Here is a 23,739-nt window from a genome sequence, read left to right on the forward strand (position 1 = left end):
TTACGTTACAGCGACATGACAAAGACTGTCCAAATTTGAAGACTCCGACAAATGCGGCCTTCGTTTCCCCAGATTTGAAGGATGGGTCGGGTGTATACTTTGTGGCCCAACCTATCCCAGAATTCATAGCGCTGCCCTGCTCAGTTTCCAATGGCGGCAGCTAGTTAGTTTTAATATTACTCTTATTATTCTTTCTGGGTCACAAAATAAACGTTTAACATATTTTCAGGCGAGAATGTAGCTGTGTAAACCTCAAATATCTGCTCAGTTTATCAAGACACATTTTCCAAAGCGTCCCGACGAGCTCGATAGCTAGCCGGGGGCAAAGCTCACTAGAGCTGGTGAGAACACCGGACTCCCGGCAAATCGTTTTCAAACCCACCACCGTCTTTCGCTACTCAGGTTAAACATGATATATAAGTCACTTAGATAACCTAAAAATCTATGCCGTGCAAAAGCCTGCAGTCTTCTTGACTAATAAAGGCACATCTCATATGCCAATTGATGAGCACTGCTGTAATCCCTCAGATGTCTTGGGGAGTACAAATATCAAAACAGTTGTAACAGTTTCAACTCCCCACCACTCACACTCGCACAATCTGCTGGCCTCAGATTTGTCTTTGTTCTACCGAAACAAAATTTAAGTTGTAGTGAAGTGAGCCTCAAAATGATGTCATGATAGATCAAGGAAATTTGCTATAGTGATATTCTTGGCAAAACAGGAGGGGGAAAAAAATAGCTTGATAATGTTTTCAGTGATTGTAGCTTGAAGGTAGCATGTCATAGTTCAAACAGACATGTCTTGTTCTGCCTCTTAGGTAGTCTAAATGTGTAGCGCCACTATATCAAATTTAGCCTAATTGAAATCACTAATGATTTTTGCTTTTTAAAGGTCCAGCCTGAACTTTGATCATAATTTGTGTGGTGTTACCTTATATACGTTTGGCTGCTTTGATCCAGATGTTGTGCACAGATGGTTTTTATTGCACTTAAAAGAATGCGCACTTAATGTGATAATTTAGTTACATGCCAGTATTATCTATTTTACTCTTATTTACACCCTGTGTAGGTAAATGGGTTTTGTAAATCGTTTGTGATATAAAGTAGAGATTAATTTCAGTGCTGTTACCATTTCAGCGGCATTTCCTCGTACAAACTTGCATTTACATAACTGACCAGCTCACTAATCATGTTGTAGTTCCTGATCAGTATCTTTCGGGGCCAATTAGAAAGTCTTTACCTGAATGAATTGTTAATCAAACCTCGAGACTTATAAACAATCTAAGTTGTTAATATCCTTGTTGCTGCTCTGTTTTCCTTATTAACCTGGAAAGTTATTCACTTATTTAATTATGACATCTTGTGTCCAAAAATTAGACTGAAGCGCCTTGTCATAGTCGCATTGTATTTAAAAGATAGCTGTAGGAGCTCATGCTGCAGTGCAGCAAACTCTTCATTGTTATGGAAAAAGGAAGCCCATTTGGTTGCATAAAGAAGTCTAATTGTGCAGAAGTCTATGGGAAAAACAACATGATCTGTGACCTGTAATACTTTCCCGATGAGTTAATGGCCTCAGTCATTGTACTGAATGCAATATGATGAGCTTTTTTGTAATTTATGGTGCCATTTACTGTTAGAAAGGGTGATAAGGCAGTGGCCCTCGGTGTCTTGATCAGATTAACATTTTGATTATCACAAGCATGCTCTCTTAAATAGTTTCCGCAGACTTCTGTGGTAGTGTTGCACACTCCGGGAGCTTTATATGTGAGACAGCCATCCATGCACACGCTTTATTAGCATCCATCAGTGGCATTCATGAGCTAAATCACAGATGCATATTACTTGGATTGTGACAGTTTTTTTTTTTTTTTTTTTTTTTTATCTCCTCATTTTCTTCAAGGTGTTCTAGTTTTTGCAGCATTCTTGTTTGTTTACTCACAGAGTCTTAGTAAAGGTTAAAAATAGTCTTGTGGTGAGTTTAAGCTTTTAACTCCTTAAGCTTTTACACATACATACACATTGTAACAGTTGCTATTGTAATGCAGTGTATCACCACATGGCGGCGCCTCCTGTCTCACGACTGGTGTCACCCCCTTTTTTTGTTCTTCTTCGCACTCCTCCTGTAATGGATGCTCCCGTGTGTACGCGGACTAGTGTGCTCTTTAGTAATGTGTGGTAGAGGTAGCACTTTTATTTTTGATATTATAAATAAATGAGTACTTTTTGGAAAGTCAGAAGCTGTTGCTCATTCGCTATCCACCTGCACATCTCCGCGGCTGGCTTCATCTCCACCACACGTTACAACATACATGTATTTATGTGAACACTAATCATTAATTTGTATTATAATGATGTATTATAAAGCAACTTAACTCATCGGTAACTACAAATTGTGGAAATGGCTGTTGCTTATCTGCCAGCATTTTTTTTTAAATTAACACTTAGAATTTTTCAGTGAGCACTGGCTGAAATATTTTCCAGAAGAGGATATGCATTTGTGTTACTTAATATGCATGTAGGTTTTTTAGATGATGCTCATTATCATTTTACTCCAGATGATTGTTTTGGATTTGGTGTTGCTTTTTCACGTTACTTTTATCTTAGTCAGATTCACTGAGTTGGTTAAATGTAAGTTTTCCCTGGTTAGACCTTCAGTTACTTTTATAGTTGGCATAAATCTGATGAATTTTATTTTTATTTTTTTATTTTTGGCTTCTTAACCCCTCAGATATTTTGAACATCAGTAACATTTTAAAGTGAATGTTTCATGTAACAGTGTCGGACAATACGTATGTTTTTGTATAAGACCCATCTGAGTATTTTATCTCCATCTTTTAACCCATGGTTTTCTCTATGCTTTGTTGAATTAGAATGTAGTTTCACTCATAAGTATTCCAATTGCCAACAAGGCCAGTGCTGATGGCACTTGCAGAGCCCACTTCATCAACATACTCCTTTTGTTGCTGGTTAATGTATGCGGAATTATTAAAACCATATTCAGTATTTTATGAACATGCAGACAGAAGGGCTGTGTTTTTTCTTCGTGTCTAAACCAGACTGTCTGAATTTCAGATTTATCTTTCATTAATGTACTTTTTCCATTTGTTTTGTTCGTCACCTGTATTTTCAGTATAGAACAGATGCTTCAAATTTTTGTCTATGGATTTATAATATTGTTAGCCCATATTATTATTGTTATACAAATGATTGTATTCATTTAAAATGGCCAAGTGTATCATATCTGTTTAGTGGACAAATATCATACAGCTTATATTTTGACTAAGCTGCTGCCTAGTGTCAAGTGTGTGTGTTGTAAGTTAATTACCAAAGAGATGCAGACCTTAGATTATGCTTACTTACAGTTATTGCTGTCATGTCATTTTTTAAAAATAAAACATAATATGAGAATCAGTTTATTTTCTGTGCTTCAGAAATATGAGCTGTTCATAGTGTTAGAAAAGTATAAACACCACAAGCTGGAGAAGTTGTTATGCTGCTTATTTGAGTACGTCAATTAATAATTGAGGAAAATGTGCCAGTGTGAGTGTGATCATACCACTGGTTTGGTGCCAGTAATTCCAAAACCTTGACTTGGCATGATGTGATGAGGCAGAATAAATGGAGACCAAAATTTTCAGTAAAAATGGCTCAGGATTTTATAGATATTTGTAATTTCTGAATTAAAAATTAAATGCAAACGCCTTTTCTTTTTACTATTGTCCTTTAAAAAAAAACAGAACAATTTTACATTTTATTTGGATTTGGCAGTATTTTATACATGTAGAAATATGCATGAAAATAAGGAGGATAAATTATGATATGACTGACGTGGTGGAAGCAAAGTGTGTGTGTGTGTGTGTGTGTGTGTGTGTGTGTGTGTGTGTGTGTGTGTCATAAGAATGGAGAACACAAATCTTGTTCGTTAAAATTTTGATTTCTGCAGTTTTCTGGCTTTACCCTAACAGAGTAACTCTAAAAATCAAAGAAGATTATTTAACTCTGCACTCGTGTTGTTTGAAAATGATTGTGTTATGTGCATAAATGATGATGGTAATGCTTGTGAAACTGTCAATATTTTTTAGTCAAGATAAGAAGTATTGAGAGAAAATCTGAGGGTCAAGATCAGATCAATGGGGTGCTCCATATTCATAAAGAACTTTTTTGTGTGTGTGTGTGTGTGTGTGTGTTGTACAACACAAACAGAAAGACAGAGGCCAATTGAGTTTTCCAGTCAGTGTATGAATATGAAATGATCTGTGATCCAGATTTGAAACCCCATTTGTATTATCGTGGAAGGGAAAATGCAATTTAAGCACCTTTTTGGGGAAATTTGCTATGCAGACCTTGCAAAAATGTTTGCAGGCTAAAAACGATAACATTCCAACCGTAACAAAATAGTCAAAATCACACATATTGATTTGTTGTATTAAAATAATTTCTCAGATCTGGGTTAGCAAATCTGGCCAAAGGACCAATAAGTTCATGCCATGCTGATGTGTCCACAGTCCATCTGTCCATAATTCACAACATTTTCTTTTCCTCCTACAGTAACAGATTTAAGCAAATTCTCACTGATCACCTAAGGGTTCTTCACCCAAATTGTGCTCATTTGTTAGTTTACAGGCAATAACCTGAGAGTTGTAACTGATCATTAGACGTATGACCTATGACTGTTCTGGGTTATCTTACCTGAATATACCCAAACAGGCATGTGAATTTAAAGCTTGAGACATGTTAGTAGACTGGCATTTAAGTTTTTTTGCTAACCTTTAACCTTCTGCCATCATACTCATTGCCAGATTATTCTGCTGTGATACAGAAAGCTGAGCAGCCACTTCGATGGCCTTTATTAGGCTAACATGGTACCTTGCAAACTAGCTTTGTTTATTTCTGAAAAGTTGTTTTACTTTAGGTTTATGGTTTCTATTTTTTCTCGCCCGATGTGAGTTTGTTTGTATCGGTTTAGATGGATAATGTGATGCTTAATTTTACCTGCTGAGCCATGTTTTTTTCCCCCTCTTATAGGTGCGGATTGAGACGGCTACAACTCTTAAACTCAATATCCTTTTGATAGGCCTATTTGAAAATAAGGGTAGTTAACTTCAGCAGCACATGAATTTATCATTCTTTTGAGTGTTATTGTAAACTGACTGCGACCTTGCAAAAGCAAATGTACAATGGTTGAGTGTATCTTGGTGAATTGCTTTTACATTTGTCTACCCTAAAGTTTGACGACTTCTTTAACTCATGATCACCTGTCGATGACTTTGAGTTCCGGACAGAACAATTCCTTCCAGTGAGTACAAGTTTCTGAAATTCAAGTTTTAGAAAACACCAAAAAAGGTTTTTTAGACATCAGTATTTATGTCTGACATTTTAAATTCTGTCTCCCTGTTTAGTATCTTGAGTCCATCTTTGGGCTGCTCTTCCAGTTGTTGCAGCAGGTAACAGAGTGCGACACTAAAATGCAGGTGCTCCATGTCATCTCCTGCGTCATCGAGAGAGTAGGCATCCAGGTAAGATGTTTGATATCAGATAGAAGTTTTCCTTAAGTAATATGCATCTTTATATTACTGCACGATGACATTTACGGTATGAAAAGTTGAGGCAAACTCCAAAGTGTCTTTGAAGGAGCCCTTGTGTTCGACATCTGAAAAGATATATTCTGGCAGTGCTCTTTGAAGTGTAACTCCACAAATTGTACTTATTGACTTGGACTCTGCAGGGGACATGTGAAGCTGTTAAAAAACATCAAATCACAGATACAAATCACCAGTCACCTTGTACTATACCCACACCACCAAGGTAAAACGGCCATCTGTCTTAAAAGATAAAGCCCAAATCTTGATTCTTTGTAAATCACAAAGCCTCAAGCAGCGCTTGTTCTGATGTCTGCTCTCATTTACAATGAAGATACAGTCTCTCCTCTGCCACTGCAATGCTTTTGTAACCATATGGATTAGATTTTTTGAGCATCCATTAAGTTGTTTTAATCCATTTAACTGCCAGCCCTGGAAAAAAATGCCTTTCCTTTTGACCCCCCTACGTTCTATTCAGATCCATTTTAAGTGCCATCCCTTAAATAATTCCTTGACTTAAATCTGTCACAAAAATGGCTTTTATCCTAGCAAACTGTCAATCTGGTTAAGACTTCCCCCAGTCACTGGTCTTGGCTAAACTTCTAATGTCACTGGAAATCCCATTAATATTCTAACCGTTCTCATGAGGGATTTTGAACCCGCAAAGAGTGGCAGCAGTTGAGGAACTAGGCAATGAAACCACGACTATGGGTTGAGTTGAAATGAACATGATAACAGATATGAGATTTAGCTACTTTTTATGCTGTCAGTCTCACAAATGTCATCCTAGGGTGGTTTTGTGGGTCTGTTTTTCTCGCTTTTTATCTTTCTCCTCAAGGCTCCACAGCATTTTCTTTCTTTCTTTTACTGTTCTCTCTGCTCCTAGGTGGCTCCTCATAAAGGTGTAATCGAGCAAAAAATCCCAGTGTGGGGTCTTCAGCTCGGCCACATAGCCACTATAGGGAATAGAAAGGGCTAGCACAAGTCAGTACAAGAAAAGGCAGAATAGTTTCTGTAGTTGTTAATTCAGTGCCATACTCAAATGTCCTGGAGTTGGCTGGCTGCAAAGTAACTGCACCTAAATTGCACAGTGTGCCATCACATTTTGTAATTTCACACAGGAATGACAGTGATGGCATCCAATTAGTCTCTAACTACCCAGATATTTACATGATTTAAACAAAAGATTTGATGTAATCTAAGAACGGAAATGGATATGATACCATTTTGGTATTAGAACAGTGTTTTGTGAAGGATGATTGAGGACAGAGAAGTTTTTTCATGAACTGTGCATGTGTCATATCCTCTATAGTTTGGTAAAATGTAATGCCTTAGCTGCTGTGGAGCTACAGACACTGACAACATGTGTCAACAAAATTAGCTTCCATAAGAGGTTTTGCAGATTATGAAGTTGGCACATTTAATTTTCGCATTGCTGACAAACAGACTTAAAAGAAAAAAAATATCATGAATTTTCACCTACCTGTCTAGTATTTTATGTACCCAGCTTTTCCTCTGAAATGTGTTTTGAAGTGACTGATTTGGGCTTCTAGGGAGGCCGGGGAGGATAAGAGGAAAGGGATCTCAATTTCTCACTTAAACACCCCCCCCCAAAACTTTCTTATTGGATGGCTGTTTGTTTTTCTTATGCCAAGTTTGTATACAATATTAAGAAAATTTTGAGAGAAAATATGCCCGAGTAGTCTCAAAGTTTGTTTGGGCATGCAGTAAATATGCATAACACTTTGCTGAGACAGCAGCGAATCAGAATTCACCATTGTCGCTTTTTCTGCTCCCAAATGACACTTTTAATTTCTGCAAATCCACGGGAGTCTGATGTGAATTGAACATGAGTTGCAACTGTTGTGAAACCTGCAACTTAAGTTGCAGAGCATTTTCTTTGCTTCTTATTTGCCATCTAATGTGATTCTTTTTCAGATACGGCCCTATGTAGGCTGTCTAGTTCAATACCTGCCTCTGCTCTGGAAGCAATCTGAAGAACACAACATGCTTCGGTGTGCCATACTAACTACACTTATCCAACTGGTACAGGTATGGTGCATCTCAAATTTACAATTTATTATTTTTGCATTAGTCGGTCCAGTTTTTGCAAATCGAGTATTCACACACTATTCAATTCAAATAAATTGAGTGAATTGACTGATTAGTATGAGGAGTCAAAATGTTAAACAACAAGTTGATCTGTCGTATCAACTTTACAGTGATTAAGTTTATAAGTGTGATTCACAGTTTTCTTAAAAAAACAACAACAGCACACACAAAAATCCAAAACATCAGGATTGACTAAATTTCAGTTTAGTCGTGGATTTCACAATCCCCAGAGCTTTAATCCTTGTTGTAGGTACACATTCTCAAGATCCTTTCAAAACACTCTTGGCAAAAATCTCAATATTAATATTCAGTGGTCTGTTGTTTAATTTCCCAAAGGACCCCAGGGTCACAGCTGGTGCCTCTTTCAAATAATTAATTACATTTCAACTATGAGCAGAGTCAAAGTCAGAAGATATCCACCTGATTTTGATTATTATTAGAATTAAAGATATCAGGAGATAATAGGAGTTGTGGGTTGTGAGAATTAAGCTGCAGATTGCAAATATCTGCAACTTAATTTGGAGATATCAGTAATGAGAAACCCCATAAACTTAAATAGTGAGAAGAACATTTGTCCCAAGAAGAATGCTGTTATGGACTGAAGGTGCTTATCTCAGACTTGAATAAGATTTGGACCCCTGTGTGGCTGCATTAGCTCATGGTGGGAAATGAAATGCCTGGTGATACAAACATGTTTCCTCTGGGAGAGTAACAAGAGTACACATCTGGCAAACGAAATGAAAATCTGTAGCTGAAGGGCCTTAGATTATCTAACTGTGTTGCCACATGCTAATTTCTTTTTTTTCATTTAATACATGCAGAAAAATGTTAATGTTTAAAAGTTAAAATGTAAGGTACAGCAGAGTATCTTGTGTTATTAACCCTTTTGTACCTGGACCTGTCCTAATGTACCCAGTCCTGTACCTGCAAAGAAGTGTGTATGGATTGTTTGGCTTAGGACCAGCTGGAACTGGCACAACCAACTCATGCCAGTCAGTGATCCAACAGCATAATAGCCGGCGTATTGGCTTACTTGCTTTTAAACTTCAGTTTTGCCTGTAGGAGGGGTTTTTTTGTTGTTGTTTGTTTGATGGAGAGAGAAGGGTTGCACCATCTGGGGATTGAGAAATGCTGTCTTCGTTTTACACCCACATAAATGTAAGAGATGGCATATTTAGACCAAATTAATGTCATGCTATCAGTAAAACAGTGCTGACAGATCTGGAATGCTACTTTGGATCCTGTCGTCCTTCACACAGATTATTCCCCTGCTACACGCACAGAGTCATTTTTCAGCACTTCTGAAGACTTTTAAGATGTATTCTAACCATAACCAGTACTTGCCTAATCTTAAGTTACTTTAAGCTTGCGATAATCCTAACTTTACCACAACCTCATGCTAAGTCAGGCTCTTCGTATTTGATCTTTTTTATGGGGAGTTGCTTTTTAACTGCATAAAAGGAGCTGACACCCCCAAAGTGGGACTGTGCCCAAGCACTTAGCATCATCAACAGCATCTTTCCCTTATCCTCTTCCAAATGATCTTGTGTTCTCTATAAATACACAGAGTGGATGTGTAAAGCTTAAAGTGATAGAGTGCTTTAAAAGGCCATGGTGTCAGATAGTGGTTAAGTTTTCATCAAGAGGAGTTTGTGTGAAGAAAGATGGAAGTGAGGTATCAAGGGTGAGAAATGCTTCAGAGGGCATAATCCATAATTTAGAACAATCGTGTTTGTTGGCACTATAGTTGGTAACTTTGAGTGCTTGACTTGTGTGTTTGTGTGTATTCTGATTTATGTAAGTATTTATTTTTTTGCTGTGTGTGCGTGTTTGTGTACTTGTCTAACTCTGCTGACAGTTTTGCTTAAAGGAAGGTTGTCTTTTGCCTTTTATGAAACAAACTTTGAACTGAATTTGGATGACTTTTTTCTTGTCAGTTCAATAACCGTGTTATTGTTTGAAGTCACTCAGACAGTGTATTCACATATATACTTACATATATACACACACGCACACAGAGATAAGGGCTGTTGACGTTAATGTGATAATAACATGTTGATGCAGACAATGCTGGACAGTTTTCAACTGAGGCGCCTGAACAATCTAAAACAAGGGACAAACTTTCAACAGCCATAGCTACATGGGTGGCTATGTCTTGCAGGCAGTTATATTGTGAGGAAGTATATGCTTAAGTCTACTTTTGGCATATTTTTTTGAGCATGCGGTACCCTTGAGATTTTTCTGGAGAATATTCTGAGCAGTATTACATAAATATACATGTGACTAAAGCAGGTCTGTTTGTCCACCTCCGTGCTGATATTGAAACGTGAAAAAAATATTGTTAAGGTGCATTTAGAAAAGATAAAGAAATCTGTGATTAATTTATGATTAGTCTCGAGCTAACTGTAGGGAATCACGCAATTAATTGCGATTAAATATTTAAACTGACAGCAGAGGGAGAAGGCTATAGTGATAGATGTATCACTCCCAAGTGCTAGCCAACATCAGGAAGAAAGAAGATGAGAACCTTGTGATTTACCAAGGGCTGAGAGAGGAGCTAGAGAAGATGTGGAAGGAGAATGTAATAGTGGTCCTGCGATAATCGGAGCACTCAGGGCAGTGATCCCCAAACTGGACAAATGGCTCCAGCAGATCCCAAGAGCCACATCTGAGATTCGTCCAGAAGAACACAGCTTAGAAAAGACAAAGATAATTCGCAGGACCCTGAAGCTCCCAGGCCTCTGGTAGACGGCCCAAGTTTGAAAGATAAAGACTGCAGGGGTTTGCTTATTGAAACGATGCCAGCTTTAGATGGTTCAACTAAATATTGACATGTGTGACTTTTTTGGCCAGGAAAGTGTACAGGGAATCTGCTTTTTTATTTTTTTATTTTTTAATCATTTGAAAATGCAAACTCTGTTTCTCTGTGATATGTTGAGTGAAGCATTCAGTTTAGCTATTTCAATTATACTGTGTTGCCAAATTGATATAGTCTATAGCCTGATTGAAACATTAATCAAATGGTTGGTCATACTCTGGATATGTTGCTGTTGCATTTGACCCAAACACATCTGGAAAAAGGGATGCAGAATCTTTACTAGATGACCAGATTTTCCTCCAGAAACAATAACAACACTAACAATCATGTAGAGCTGAATGTGTGTTGAGCTGTGTCCTTTCTTACAGTCAAATCCAGCATTATAGCTGCGGTAATGTACCTTGAAATATGAGTTTGGTTTTAAAGTCTTCATCTTTGCTTCCAGTAGCACTGTTTTATGCCCCCTATTAGTTAAAAGCAGTGCGATACTATTGAGGTCAAAATGACACACTACTCGGTTGCTCATTCCCCTTTTCTGTGTTACAGTATGGCCACATACAGATGTCCAGTGCATTAGTAACAAAGGGCTTGTGAAGTACACTTTGCCAAGAAAAAAATCTCCCAAGGGGAAGTTGCGTCATTTCTTACTCTTGTGTCATCTTAAACGTCATTAAAATCTAAACGACCAAGAAACGACCTCTGACTTAGTTCCAGGACATGCTTTTTTCCCAGAAATCGAACTTAATAGGTCCATAGTGTTTTAAAGGGATATAAAGTGAGGATTTTAAAAAATAAATCCATAAACAACTCTTGCACCCTAAGGCAAGTATTTTGCAGCCAAAGAAACATTCTGTGCTTACAAAGAGCTTCCTCCCTGTTAACCTGATTCACTGAGGTATGGTCTTTCACTAGTTGCTGGGGAAGGGTGTGTCAGGTTTTGGATAAGCCGATGTGTCTCTATTCCACACCGTTCTGCTAAAGTTATCTGCAAGGAAAACCCATTAAACTGAAGCACACAAACTGACTTCCTGTATCTTTGTGTTCTCACAGGGCCTCGGGGCAGAAAGCAAGAACCTGTACCCTTTTCTTCTTCCTGTCATCCAGTTGAGCACTGATGTTTCGCAGCCGCCACATGTGTATTTGCTGGAGGATGGGCTGGAGCTTTGGTATAGAGACATATGCAGTACACTAACATTTATGACTTGTACACACTCCCATCAGGACACTAGATACTTTGGATATAGCTGTCTTTGTCACTCTATTTCACCGGAGTCCTTTTCTCATGTTAAATATCAGCCTCATTTACTGACTCTCAGTTTTCTTTTTCAAAGGCATCTATTCTTGAGTTAAATGCAGGTGTTGTTAATTCATGCAGCTCAACCACAATCTTAACTTTATCTTAATATTTGGGAATGTACCATTTTAATGAAGGTGCCTGCTACAATACACTATGTTCACTTTTGAAAATGCATTACCTCCAAAAGGTTCAGTTCAGCAGAAGAGAATTTGTCAGGGTTACCCTATATTGCTCTTTTATCATCCATTTGCTTTTTAACGTCCTACTTAATCTCTCTTTTCCTGTCTGCTGCGCTGGAGAGCTTCACTGTTCAGCATTCAGCATGCCGTGTCTGTCTTGCAGTAGAAACCCTCAGTCTTATATCTATTTTCCTATCTTTTAGTCTACTTGATAAACAGTGGTGCCCTATATATTTGTTTGCTTGGTTTACAGTCGAAATTGGGTTGTTTTGTTGTTATTGTTTGCTTCTAAGGTTATGTTGTGCTTATAATATCCTGATGATGTGTCAATAACACATTTAGAAAGCTACAAATGTGAATGAACTGTGTATTCAAACATTTTCTTTTTAGATCCCTAATATTAGTTCTTTTTATATAGACTACAACTTCCATTTTCTTAGTGGACTTCATTTATAGCCAAAATTTAGCCATTCGATGTTGCTTTTATGATATTTTGTCTTTTTCTTTGTACACAACCTTCATAATTCCTCGTTTTTCCTCCGTTTTAAATCCCCGTGACCTTCTTTCTCTTCCTGTAATATTTGTCGTGTTGCTGTTTCTCATCCCATGTTCTTTTGCCATCTCTAATCTAATGAACATCTCTTTTGTTACTTCTTGTTTTTTTTCTCTTTCTCTCTCATCTCATTACTTTGCCCTTGTTTGCCTCTCATCATGTCATCATGCAGGTTGGTGACTTTGGAGAACAGTCCAGCCATCACTCCAGAGCTGCTCAGAATTTTCCAGAACATGTCAGCTTTGCTAGGTGAGCTCACATGATGTTTCTTTGTTTGCTGGTTTGCCTGGCCTGGTTTATGACCACACACAAACTCCCCAAAATAACTTAATGGCATTTTATATGCAGATCACAGTATTGTTTAGAAAGGAAGCTGTCACAATAATATGAAGAATAATGTGACTATAATGCATTTTAGAGTGGGTTTCCTGTATAATGGTTATATTTATTTGTATATGTGTTGTTATGAAGAGAGAGACAAAAAACATTTCACTCCAGAAATGGTCATAACAGTGATGTAAAATTGCTGCACAACCCCCCCCAAAACAAGCCAGTGTTGTCAGATCAAATAGTTGAGAATCACAGAGAATGGGGAAGGTTGATGCAATCCATGACCGTGGACTTAATTTTCATAGTTTGATTACCTCAGGCTATTGTAGCTTGTAAAGATCAGAGTTGCGGCTTTGCAGTTGCCTCAAGGCATCAGAGTCACTACTCTTGGTCTGTAGGCAGCTGCGAGGGGTGGCAGACTGAATAGAACTGGCTGGATGATTTATCACGGGCCCACAGCACTGGGACACACCTCACATGTTCTACTCTGTAGTGGTGTATGTGTGTGGCCTTGCGTGCGATGAGGAATAGTATTGATTTAGTGCTTCTGCACATAACGAGTGATATGACCACTAGTGTAGCTTGATTGGCTTGGTGGAGCATTTGATCACTTACAGTGTGGCTGGGGAATCATGAGACAAGAGCAAAGGACTCGGGTTGACAGTTATGGATTGATGTATTAGAGGATGAGGGAATTAGAGAGGATGAGGAAAGGGGAAAGCTTGATAAAAGTTGGCATGGAGGTGGTGAATGAAAAGGAATTATTTAAAAGTGATTGCTGGAAAATTCATAAAGAGAAAGTCACATAAAAGAAAGTTTGTGCATTGGAGGAGCGTGGACATGGATGAAAGATAAGAGACGGCCTTATCTAGTGCTGAACAGAAACAGGAAACCAAGGAGATGAAAACGGCAGGAAAAGGGATGCTTTTTTTTTTTTTTTTTTTTTTTTCAAGGCATCACTGCTAGTTATGTTAAATTTTAGACCAATCACAGAAAATTACAGAGAGGTGGCAGGAAGGTGACAAAAACAACTACTGTTGCCAAGAAACCAAAAAAGAGAAGTGAAAAAGCATACCAAATCCTAGTGATAGAAAAACTGTTTTAAATTCAGATTAAAGTTTGTGGGTGATCACAGTGAGTCCAATCATTCAGGAACATTTTCCTGAACATTTTTCAGCACAGAAGATGAACTAATAATGCAAATAACATTTATGCACTTGTAGAAGTCTTGACTGTGTGATTGAAAGACGTCAGCCCTGATTGCTTCCACTTGATTGACGAAGATCTGTCATATAATCAGCGCGTGCTGATCAGCTGCCATATTACTGGTTTAAGTGGGCTTAATGGGTGTATCGAAGGAGGGAAGACAGAGTGTAATATCGATAAGAGGGTGTCAGATTAAAGAACAGCAAAAAATTGAAGGTTTCATGGTGGGAAATGAGAGACAGATACACACGGACAGATAAGGTTGTGTAGAAATGGAGATTGACAGATGGAAGTGGAAACACAAATTCCAGGAGAAAAATTAGCTCAGTCATAAAGGTATATGAGAAAATGCTGTGATGGTTGTTAGAGAATTGTGGATGAATATGATTGTCATTGTGCAAAATTATTAGATCTTTAGCAAGATGATTAGATCTTTAGGATGAAGGCTGACTTCTGTTTCCTACACAGACACACATACACATATCACTGATCACATCACATGCTCATAGACACATCAGGTGAGGAGCTTGCAGCTCCAAGATCCTGGTCCAATCAGCTCCCCTCGCAAGTTAAAATGGATTGAGCTCTGTCTTGCTTTGTTCACGGGAATAAGTCTCTAAACCAGCGCGGCCTGCGAAGCGCAGCCCTAACAATGGTATTCCACATTAGATGAAAGGTTTACTTTCACAATTCCATTCAGCACCATTTATCTCCCTAATATGCAGTTTAACTCATAAGGGCTCAAATGTGGGCTACAGCAATTAGTTTCAAATTAGGAAATTAATAGTCTATTTAGATAACAAATTGGTTATTAAAGTGATTTTGCAAGAAGAAATGCCATATTATATCATCTGTCCATCCTCCCAGTGATCCAACAGCAGCCTCATGTGTTAAAACGCTGAAAACAAATAATAATTCTTTCTCATCAGAGGCTGCAATAGAGAAACAATCTCTCTCCCTTAAGAATAGATCTTAATAGATTAAGAATAGATCCTGCTTTGCCAACATCCATCTTGGTCAATATAATGTGACTCATTTTGTGACCCAAATATGCTTATAATTATTCCCATTTTCTGTGTTTACTTCGGAGACCTTGCTCGCCTTTCTGTCAATATTTGGTTCAGTGATGATGAGTGCCACTTTACTCTGGCCATGCCAGACACATATTAATGCAAGGAAAAGGAAAAAAAGCTTTCACATTTCTGCAGGTACAAGGAAACTGGAGTCCATTAGTATTAAAATAAATAAATAAATGAGGGGCAAATGCATTGTGTTTTTTTGTGTTTTTTTTGTTTTTTTTTGCTTTTTAAATACAAGTCATGTTTGTATATTCATAAAAAAGATCTGGGCTAAATCTTTGGAGTTTTCTATACGTATGTCTAATATCAAAAGGTGTTGGTAAGTTTCTAATCAATCATCTTTTCATGTTAAACTGCTTCTGTATCTAAAATAGATGTAGATTAGGTATTGATTTTGCACATATTAGCTGTTTTACTGTTTTGTCATATTAGGACTGATAATTCTTAACACAAGGGCTGTTTAATAGCTCTTATTAAGCTTTCAGCCACATCTCATTGACAACTTCTTTCTTCTTGCATCTGCTATGAGATAAAGGATCCAGTTTTTAGTCTTTCAGTCATGTCACGATTAAGCAATCTGAACTTGTCTTCTCTCTGTTGCTGTCTTTAAAGTCAAGAGTGATCAGTGGGCCTCAGTTAGTCAGGCCCCTGTTATCTTAGCTGTTATCAAATTTTCAAAAACTCTTAACAAGCGCGCTGGTTTTAAGTACTTTGCCATCAGTAGATGTTTTCACTATTGTAGCATTTGTGCATGTGTGCCGCTATTTTAGGCTATGCTTGCTGCTACGTTAATGAGTCGAATAACCCAGATGATAAGACTTTAAAATTACTGCCACTTGTCAGCCCTAAGTACTTTCTCTACAGCTTGTTGCTGTCTCTGTCTTATGTTCTTGTGAAAATCAGTTTCTCCCAAGGTTATGTTTGCATGTTTAAAGCTCATTAATTGCATTCAATGTGCTTGTGAGTGCAAGTGTCAGATAGAAATTTCAAAGCTGCTATGTTCAAAGATGATAGCTCAGAGGTATGATCACAGGTTTGAACAAATCAGGAAACACTTTGAAAAGCTGTGATTTAACGCTGGGAAGAACAAGAAGTTAAATAGAGAAACATTTTTCCTTTAAAACATGCATTTATTTCCACATACCAATGACAAATCTTATACAAGAACTAAAGTTGCCTGTGTTTTGTAATCTATCTCTTTCATCAGTCTTCAGCTAGTCATCATCTTTGGCTAGTTTTCACTAGAACATCTGGTGGTTCATTTATTTTGCCCATGGAGAGCAATGGAGGGATGTGGGCCATTGAGATAGTCTGGCTCACTAGGATGTTGGAGCTTGCCAGGTATGTGGCCTGGCCTGCCTGATAAAGAGCCCTGCTCCATCATTGCTGAACTGGAGGAGAAAATTCCCTAATTAGAATGTCAAGAGCCTTGCTTTGGCTAAATTGTTAGACTAGCACTACGCTCTGTATCACTGCCACCACACTCTGAACTAGGACACGTTTCAACTGTGTGTGGTGCTCTGACTTGTGATGATGGAGCACAAGCACAGAAGTTTCTCTCTTCTCTCTTACTGGCGTTACACTGACTAATGTCAGCAAGAAATAGAGATAAGTAGCCATTTTAATGTACTTTACTTTGTCCCTTCAGTGTTGAGAAACTCAGCAGTTCAAAGTTTTGGTCGAAAGGTTCGTAGTTTTGGTCGGAAACAAACACATTAGTGTTGTATTAATTAAAAATAAAAATAAAATTAAAAATAGCCGCACAGCAAGAAGGTCCTGAGTTCAATTCCACCATCAGGCCGGGGTCTTTCTGTGTGGAGTTTGCATGTTCTCCCCGTGTTTGCGTGGGTTCCCTCCAGGTACTCCGGCTTCCTCCCACCGTCCAAAGACATGCAGCTTGTGGGGATAGGTTAATTGGAAAATCCAAATTGTCACTAGGTGTGAATGTGAGTATGAATGGTTGTCTGTCCTTGTGTGTTAGCCCTGTGACAGACTGGCGACCTGTCCAGGGTGTACCCCGCCTCTCGCCCTACGACAGCTGGGATAGGCTCCAGCGCCCCCCGCGACGCTGAAAAGGAAAAGCGGTAGCGAATGGATGGATTAAAAATAGATATAAAACAGAAAATCACAAAATGTAGAGATCTTTAAAAACCAGTGATTGCTTATTTTCTCATAACAAGAGATATATGGAAGTCATGTGTAGCTCTTGTAGCCATATATGCTAATTTTCATAATCTTTTTGTTATTTTAGCCTGTGTCTTCAAATAGCTTTATTTTGGTCCAAATGGTCATCCAAAATTGTACGATGAGGCGTTGCAGTGTTTGCTTTTTGCCATCAATCGTTCCTGTGTAGGTTGTCTCTAGGTGCTCCGATTTTATCCCACAGTCCAAAAACATGCATGTATTTAGTGATTCTAAACTGGCCGTAGGTCTTAGTGTGAGCATGAATGTTTCTGTCTCTCTGTGTTAGCCCTGTGATAGACTTGGTGTACCCTGTGTCCCTGTTTGTGACAGCCTGGATAGGCTCCAGCTCCCTTGCAAACCTAAATTGGATAAGCAGTAAAGAAAATAGATGGTTGCATTGAATTCTAAGATGATGAATGTACAGTTAGATCAGTGGTTCCCAAACTTTGTTTTTGCTAGGCCCCCCTTTGTTTTACAAGAAAAATGTTCGCCCCCCCCCCCGCGCGCGCGCTCGCACAAACACAAACACATCCTCCAACCACACACACCCATATTTTGCTCCATTGCGGTTTATTTCACACCTCAAACATTTAGTAAACAATTAAGCAAATACAAGTAATCTGCAATAAATTACAGGTAGTAGGAAAATAAACTACTAATGTCTACTATTAGTCCACACCTGCACGGGTATTTTTGAAAACGCAGCTGTTTCGTCCACACGTAAACGGCATTTCGAATCACCGAAAATGGAGATTTTTGAAAACTCCTTTTTTGCGTTTACGTGTGGACGAGGAATACAGAGTTCGTCACACAACGTCAAAGGTATGTGCCTTTTTTCATGTCATGCTGTGCGCCACATTATTGTTTACATGAGATGAATTGCAGAATGGCAGATAGAGACAAAATGCTGATAACTGCAGGCTTTACACGCTTGCATATACACACACAGTCAAAGGAGCTTGCAAAGAAAAGCGTCTGGACTTCTTTAAGTTACTTGAAGACGTTTCACCTCTCATCCGAGAAGCTTCTTCAGTTCTAAGGTCAAATGGTGGAGAGTCCCAGATATAAACCTAGTGGGAGTAACCCCCCACAGAGGGACAAAAGGACCCCCTGATGATCCTCTAATCGCCTGAGCCAAGGTGTGAAACTGGGTGTGGGTCCCAATCAGCCAGAGTTTCGGGTGAGTTCATTGTGAAACCTGGCCCTGCCTTATCATGGGAATTCCTGGGATCAGATGACCCAGGATGTGAGTGGGCGTTAAGGCGTCTGGGAAGGGATCTCAAAAACTGGATTATTTCCCTTTCATACTCCCGCACCAGTTGAAGGGTGTTCCTCCCAAAATTTAAGGCAATATGTCTGTGAAGGTTCTCAGTCATCCAGGTCATCGTAGTCAAAGGAGCTTGCAAAGAAAAGCGTCTGGACTTCTTTAAGTTACTTGAAGACGTTTCACCTCTCATCCGAGAAGCTTCTTCAAGTAACTTAAAGAAGTCCAGACGCTTTTCTTTGCAAGCTCCTTTGACTACGATGACCTGGATGACTGAGAACCTTCACAGACATATACACACACAGTTACTGTCCCTCTATTTACAAAGGCAGAGGCATCACGGTGTGATTATTTTACTGTAGTTGTTTTTTTCCTGTGTAATAATATTCAACATTGCTATCAATACATTTTTCAAAAAATGCCTCTCTGTGCAAAATGGGTTTAAAAACATAAACAACTGTGGGATACTGTTTGTCTGTGGTTTGAACCGGGGGAACAAATTGTGGCAGCATCAGCCTGATATTATTTGTATCCCACTGTAACTTTACTGTATAAAGAGCTAACATCTCCAAAATGTCACCAGTAGTTAGTCATCACAAGTGTTTGTGAACTAAAAATCAAGAATGTGGGATACTGTTTGTCCGTGATTTGAAGAGCCCAGTGCGTGCTCCCAACGAAGGGAAAACCAATTCTGCAGGGGAGCCCAAAGGGCAGATATGCTTCACCATATTTTCTAGTCTTTGGCTTAGAATGAAGTTGGTTTGGAAACATATTCAGCGATGCTTCATGTCTTGCCTTATATTTAAAACATTGCCAGATGAGTGACTGGTAATCAAACTAGTAGTGTCAGTATAATATTAGCCTGCCTCCTGGTTGATAAATTGAAACAGAACTGCTTCATGACCTTGCTGAAGTAATAACATACTGCTGCACACAGTCAAGTCAGAGACGCTGACAGATGAAAGATCTGTTTGCACTTGATAAGTGTTAGCTCACCGTTGTGGGCATTTTGTGTTTGTACAAGGTGATGGCCAGCAGTAAGCATAAAAAGGGGTAATGGCACCAACCAGTTCCCCACATTTGCCTTCTATCATTCTGAAAATTGTGATGAAAAAAAGTTAATTTGGCCTTAAAATGAAAAAGACATGTTATATTAAAGACCCAGCTAGGTCTCTGTTAAAACCTAGCTGGTAATGGCTTAAAAGTTCCTTTCTTGGCTGTTAGGCACTAACTATTAGTGTAGTTATTCTGTTTGGATACCAATATACAGTTATTGTTATCGACTACACTCATATTTTGATTATATTAATATGGTAATTAATTTTTCTCAAGTATGTTGGTTTGCACTGTTGTCCACAGCAAGGTCCTGGGTTTGAATCCACCATCTGGCTGGGGCCTTTATTTGTGGAGTTTCATTATCTCCATGTCTGCGTGGGTTCTCTCTGTGTACCCCCACTTCATTCCACAGTCCAAAGATGTGCACTAAGTGGTGTTAGGTTAATTATTGGTTCTAAATTACGTATGAATGTGGCACGATCCGATATCCTCGTGTCGGTGTTGTACCCACATCATCATAATACATTTTGTTCCAGGTTCAACATTGCAAGTGACCAATCACATTGTTGTGACATCATACTTTTGCGACTTTGGAAAAAAACACCTTAAAAAAAGAATCTAATTAACGTGCAAGAAACCGCCTCTGTCCGCCGATCCAGCAATTTGAATTCTTTTCATTTCAGGATACTATTCTTTAATAAACGGTAAGCATTATACATATTGTCCTTGCAACACTGGAATGTCATAAATGAATGAATGGCTTGGCTTGCAAAAGTATGATGTCACAACAATGTGATTGGTCACTTGCAATGTTGAACCTGGAACAACATTTATTATGATGTGGGAACAACACCGACACGAGGATATCAGATCATCCATGAATGTGAGTGTGAACTGTTGTCTGTTTCTCTGTGTTAGCCTTGTGACTGTCGGGCAGCGTATCCATGGTGAACCCTACCCCTCTCTGTACAGTAGCTCGAGTAGTTTCCAACCCCGCCCCCCAACCAGCCTGAATCGGATAAGCGGAAAAGAACAGATAGATGGACACAGTAAACAAAGATGAAAGTGAATTTCACTGGTATCATTTTTTTTTTTTTCAACATATTCTATAGATATATCATTGTCTGTGGGTTTTGTTTGTTTTTGTTTTTTGTTGGGGGTTTTTTTTTGGGGGGGGGGGCACAATTATCCAGTGTCATCATAGCTGTTGTGCAAAAATATTGGCCAGGCACAGCCACAGACGAATAAAGCAATCCTGCTAAGGGCTTATGAAAGTACTCTGAGGGAATTGCTAACATTTCTCATAATGTAGACTCACAGTTAACTGCCCTGTTAATATGTTTCCTGGATCAATCTGAACAACCCCATTAGACGACAAGCTCTTTATTACAGGTTTCCTAACTGTAAGTAATGGCTTTGATTATAGCTATCACATACGTTGGAAATATTTCGCCTTATTTGATGCATTAATAGAGGAAACGGTAACATCTTATCATCTTTTCTTCCATTTTGATGTCATACTCCACAAGGGCTCTTCTTACAGTCTAATAACTTCAGATATACTATCCATGTTTAACCTGGAGTTCCTCATGCATTAACCAGTGTGAGATGTTTGAGACTTTTTTTTTGCTGGCTATAGAGCTTGGAGAGCGCTTCTCATACGTTCACCTTGGAATATTTCGGAGCATTAACAAGGTCTAGTATTTATTAACACTTTGAAATAACAGACATATCATGACTTGTCACTTTTCTGTGAAGTTTTATGCATTTGAAGGCTGTTAAACCCCCCGAGCCTAGGGCTTTACTGATCTCCAACTTTTTGTAGCTGGCTGACTAGAATAAGCCCAACAAACATTATCTGTTCTTGTTGTGCTTCATTGCAGATTTTGGCACAGCTTTTTTGCTATCTGTTCACTTTCCTTACTTTGCAAACATTTTCACCCTAATCACAGATTATAAACTGAAAATTGTGGAATAGTGGAATTGTGGAATATGACCACGTTTTAGAAGTACCCAGGAACCATTAGTGGTACTTCAGGGACTGTTATCGCAGTCAGATGTGAGTCTCATTTCCCAGCTAATGTTGATAACTGAAGCGGATTTTGCAGCATATGCCCAGGGCTATGAAGGATGTACTCACTAAAGCTTAATCAGTGCTTTAGCATCTGTTTTTGTGACTATTTGATTATGACGGTGTGTGCGTGGAGGGGGTGATTGTGTCCTCCCTTCCCACATCTTTGTTAAAATTTAATTGCTTTTATAGTGTTTGGCAAAACAGCCTATTCTGATTTAGACTAATTTGTATTCCTTAGGCTTTTCTAATATTTTGTCCATGGGCATTTCTATGCATGGAAGGAGAAAATATTAAAATAATTTCTCTATAATTCAATTGCATCCAAATCTTACTAATTAATAAAAAAAGTTTCCTTGTGCCCAGCTGTGTGTTCTGCACTTTTGGTGAGCGCTTTGCTGGAAACCTGAGGAAGTGCATTGTCCTCTTCAAAAACATTTGAAAGAGTATTTTTTACCCCTTAGCTGTAAAAGGCTGATGGGATAGTGGCGTCATCGTATCGAACAGGCGGCCTTCATCATGGACACCTAAGTTTGTGAATGTGATAACTCGAGAACGAAGTAACGTAGGAGTTTGAAACTAATAGTATAGGTGTATCTCCTATGTCCCAGACTAGTTCTGATCTCACTGACCTTGACCATGACTCAGAGGTAGGGATGGGTATGTTTCAATTCCTTGGAATTGTTTGCCATTTTTGCAAACGATTCCCTTATCGATTCCAGTCGCCCCGAATGACGTCACCACTTTGCGGAGTGTCATTTACCTGGCAGGAAACACAGCGCCTTAGCGGCTCAAACGCTCAAAAGTTTGATTATATTTTCCGAGAACGGATGACAACAGGGCAACTTGCAATACTTGAAAAGTAGATATTTCATTTAAGGGAGGAAACACTACGAATACGCAAAAGCATTTGCTCACAAAACACACGATGACCTTAAATGAATGTCGTGTTTTTAATTCCGCTCCGGACTCGTGAATCTCAGCAGCGGCGGTAACGTTTGCACGTCTTCTCCCGTTAATGCGGCAGGTAAATAATCAACTAACAGTGCATATTATGTTAGCACGATCTGCCTTATTACAAAACCTGCCATTACTGTGCGCTGCATTTAGGTGACCATGATGAGAGAGACAGACAGAGTCTGGCTCAGATGCTGGCAGTTCTTGCTGCAGTCTACCGTTAGTGTCTCCTTTCAGGTCAGGATAGACGAATGTCACCCAGCAGTGACTAAGTTTGTGGTAAAGGCTTGCACCCATTTGCCACAGCAGATGCCCCCGATTATCGGTAACTGAATGTGTTTAATTGTAGGCAGGGACTGGATATTCTTGTGTAATTGCTACTGAATAATTTATGTTATACTTTGTTATTGCTACAGAAGAATATTTATTTTATTATTTTACATTTACATTTTTTTTTTTTTCCTGGGGACCCTGTGACACCCCATTGAAGAGCCGTAGGCTGTGGATCTCTTAAGATCTCACTGTTGGGTTTGTAAGGCCATGTTACTCCTAAATTTCTATCTTCTTCAAAGAGAAGATATAAAACAAAGTTCTAAGCTAATTGAACTTAGTGTTCTCCTTTTTAAAAAAAAAAATCGATAAGAGAGTCGATAAAGAATCGAATCGTTAAACAGAATCGAAAATAGAATCTGAATCGTGAAAATCTTATCAATACCCATCCCTACTCAGAGGTCAACTTTTCTGAAAATCTTTGGAACAGGATAAGTCCAGAAGGAAATCACCTAGGATTTTCAAATTCATACCATAGGTCTACCTGCTAGAAGGCTGAGGGTTACCACTGGTTACTATCAACTGCAGACATTTTGTTGTTGTTCATTTGGAACCTGAGTGTTTATTTCCAGACCATCATAATTGTGCTTTCAGGATTGCACTTTTCATATCTCACTGTAGGACCAGTCACAACATAGAACCCAGGAGAGAACAACAAAGGTAGAGAATAGCATTTATCGGGCTGTTGTGTTGATGTAAAAAGAAGCCGATATGTTGAAGCTGA

General features: G+C 38.7%; 1 protein-coding gene across 1 annotated transcript in view; it reads left to right on the forward strand.

The window, feature by feature from the left end:
- The window catches only part of ipo11 (importin 11), a 125,447-nt gene that overhangs the window by 58,331 nt on the left and 43,377 nt on the right, over positions 1 to 23,739 (forward strand). The window contains exons 17-22 of the mRNA XM_004547195.3: positions 5,026 to 5,059; positions 5,256 to 5,296; positions 5,400 to 5,516; positions 7,518 to 7,631; positions 11,560 to 11,675; positions 12,711 to 12,787. Coding sequence (XP_004547252.1) covers positions 5,026 to 5,059; positions 5,256 to 5,296; positions 5,400 to 5,516; positions 7,518 to 7,631; positions 11,560 to 11,675; positions 12,711 to 12,787 — 499 coding nt within the window. The remainder of the gene's footprint in view (positions 1 to 5,025; positions 5,060 to 5,255; positions 5,297 to 5,399; positions 5,517 to 7,517; positions 7,632 to 11,559; positions 11,676 to 12,710; positions 12,788 to 23,739) is intronic.

Source organism: Maylandia zebra, linkage group LG12, assembly GCF_041146795.1.
Source record: "Maylandia zebra isolate NMK-2024a linkage group LG12, Mzebra_GT3a, whole genome shotgun sequence".
NCBI classification, from domain to species: domain Eukaryota; kingdom Metazoa; phylum Chordata; class Actinopteri; order Cichliformes; family Cichlidae; genus Maylandia; species Maylandia zebra.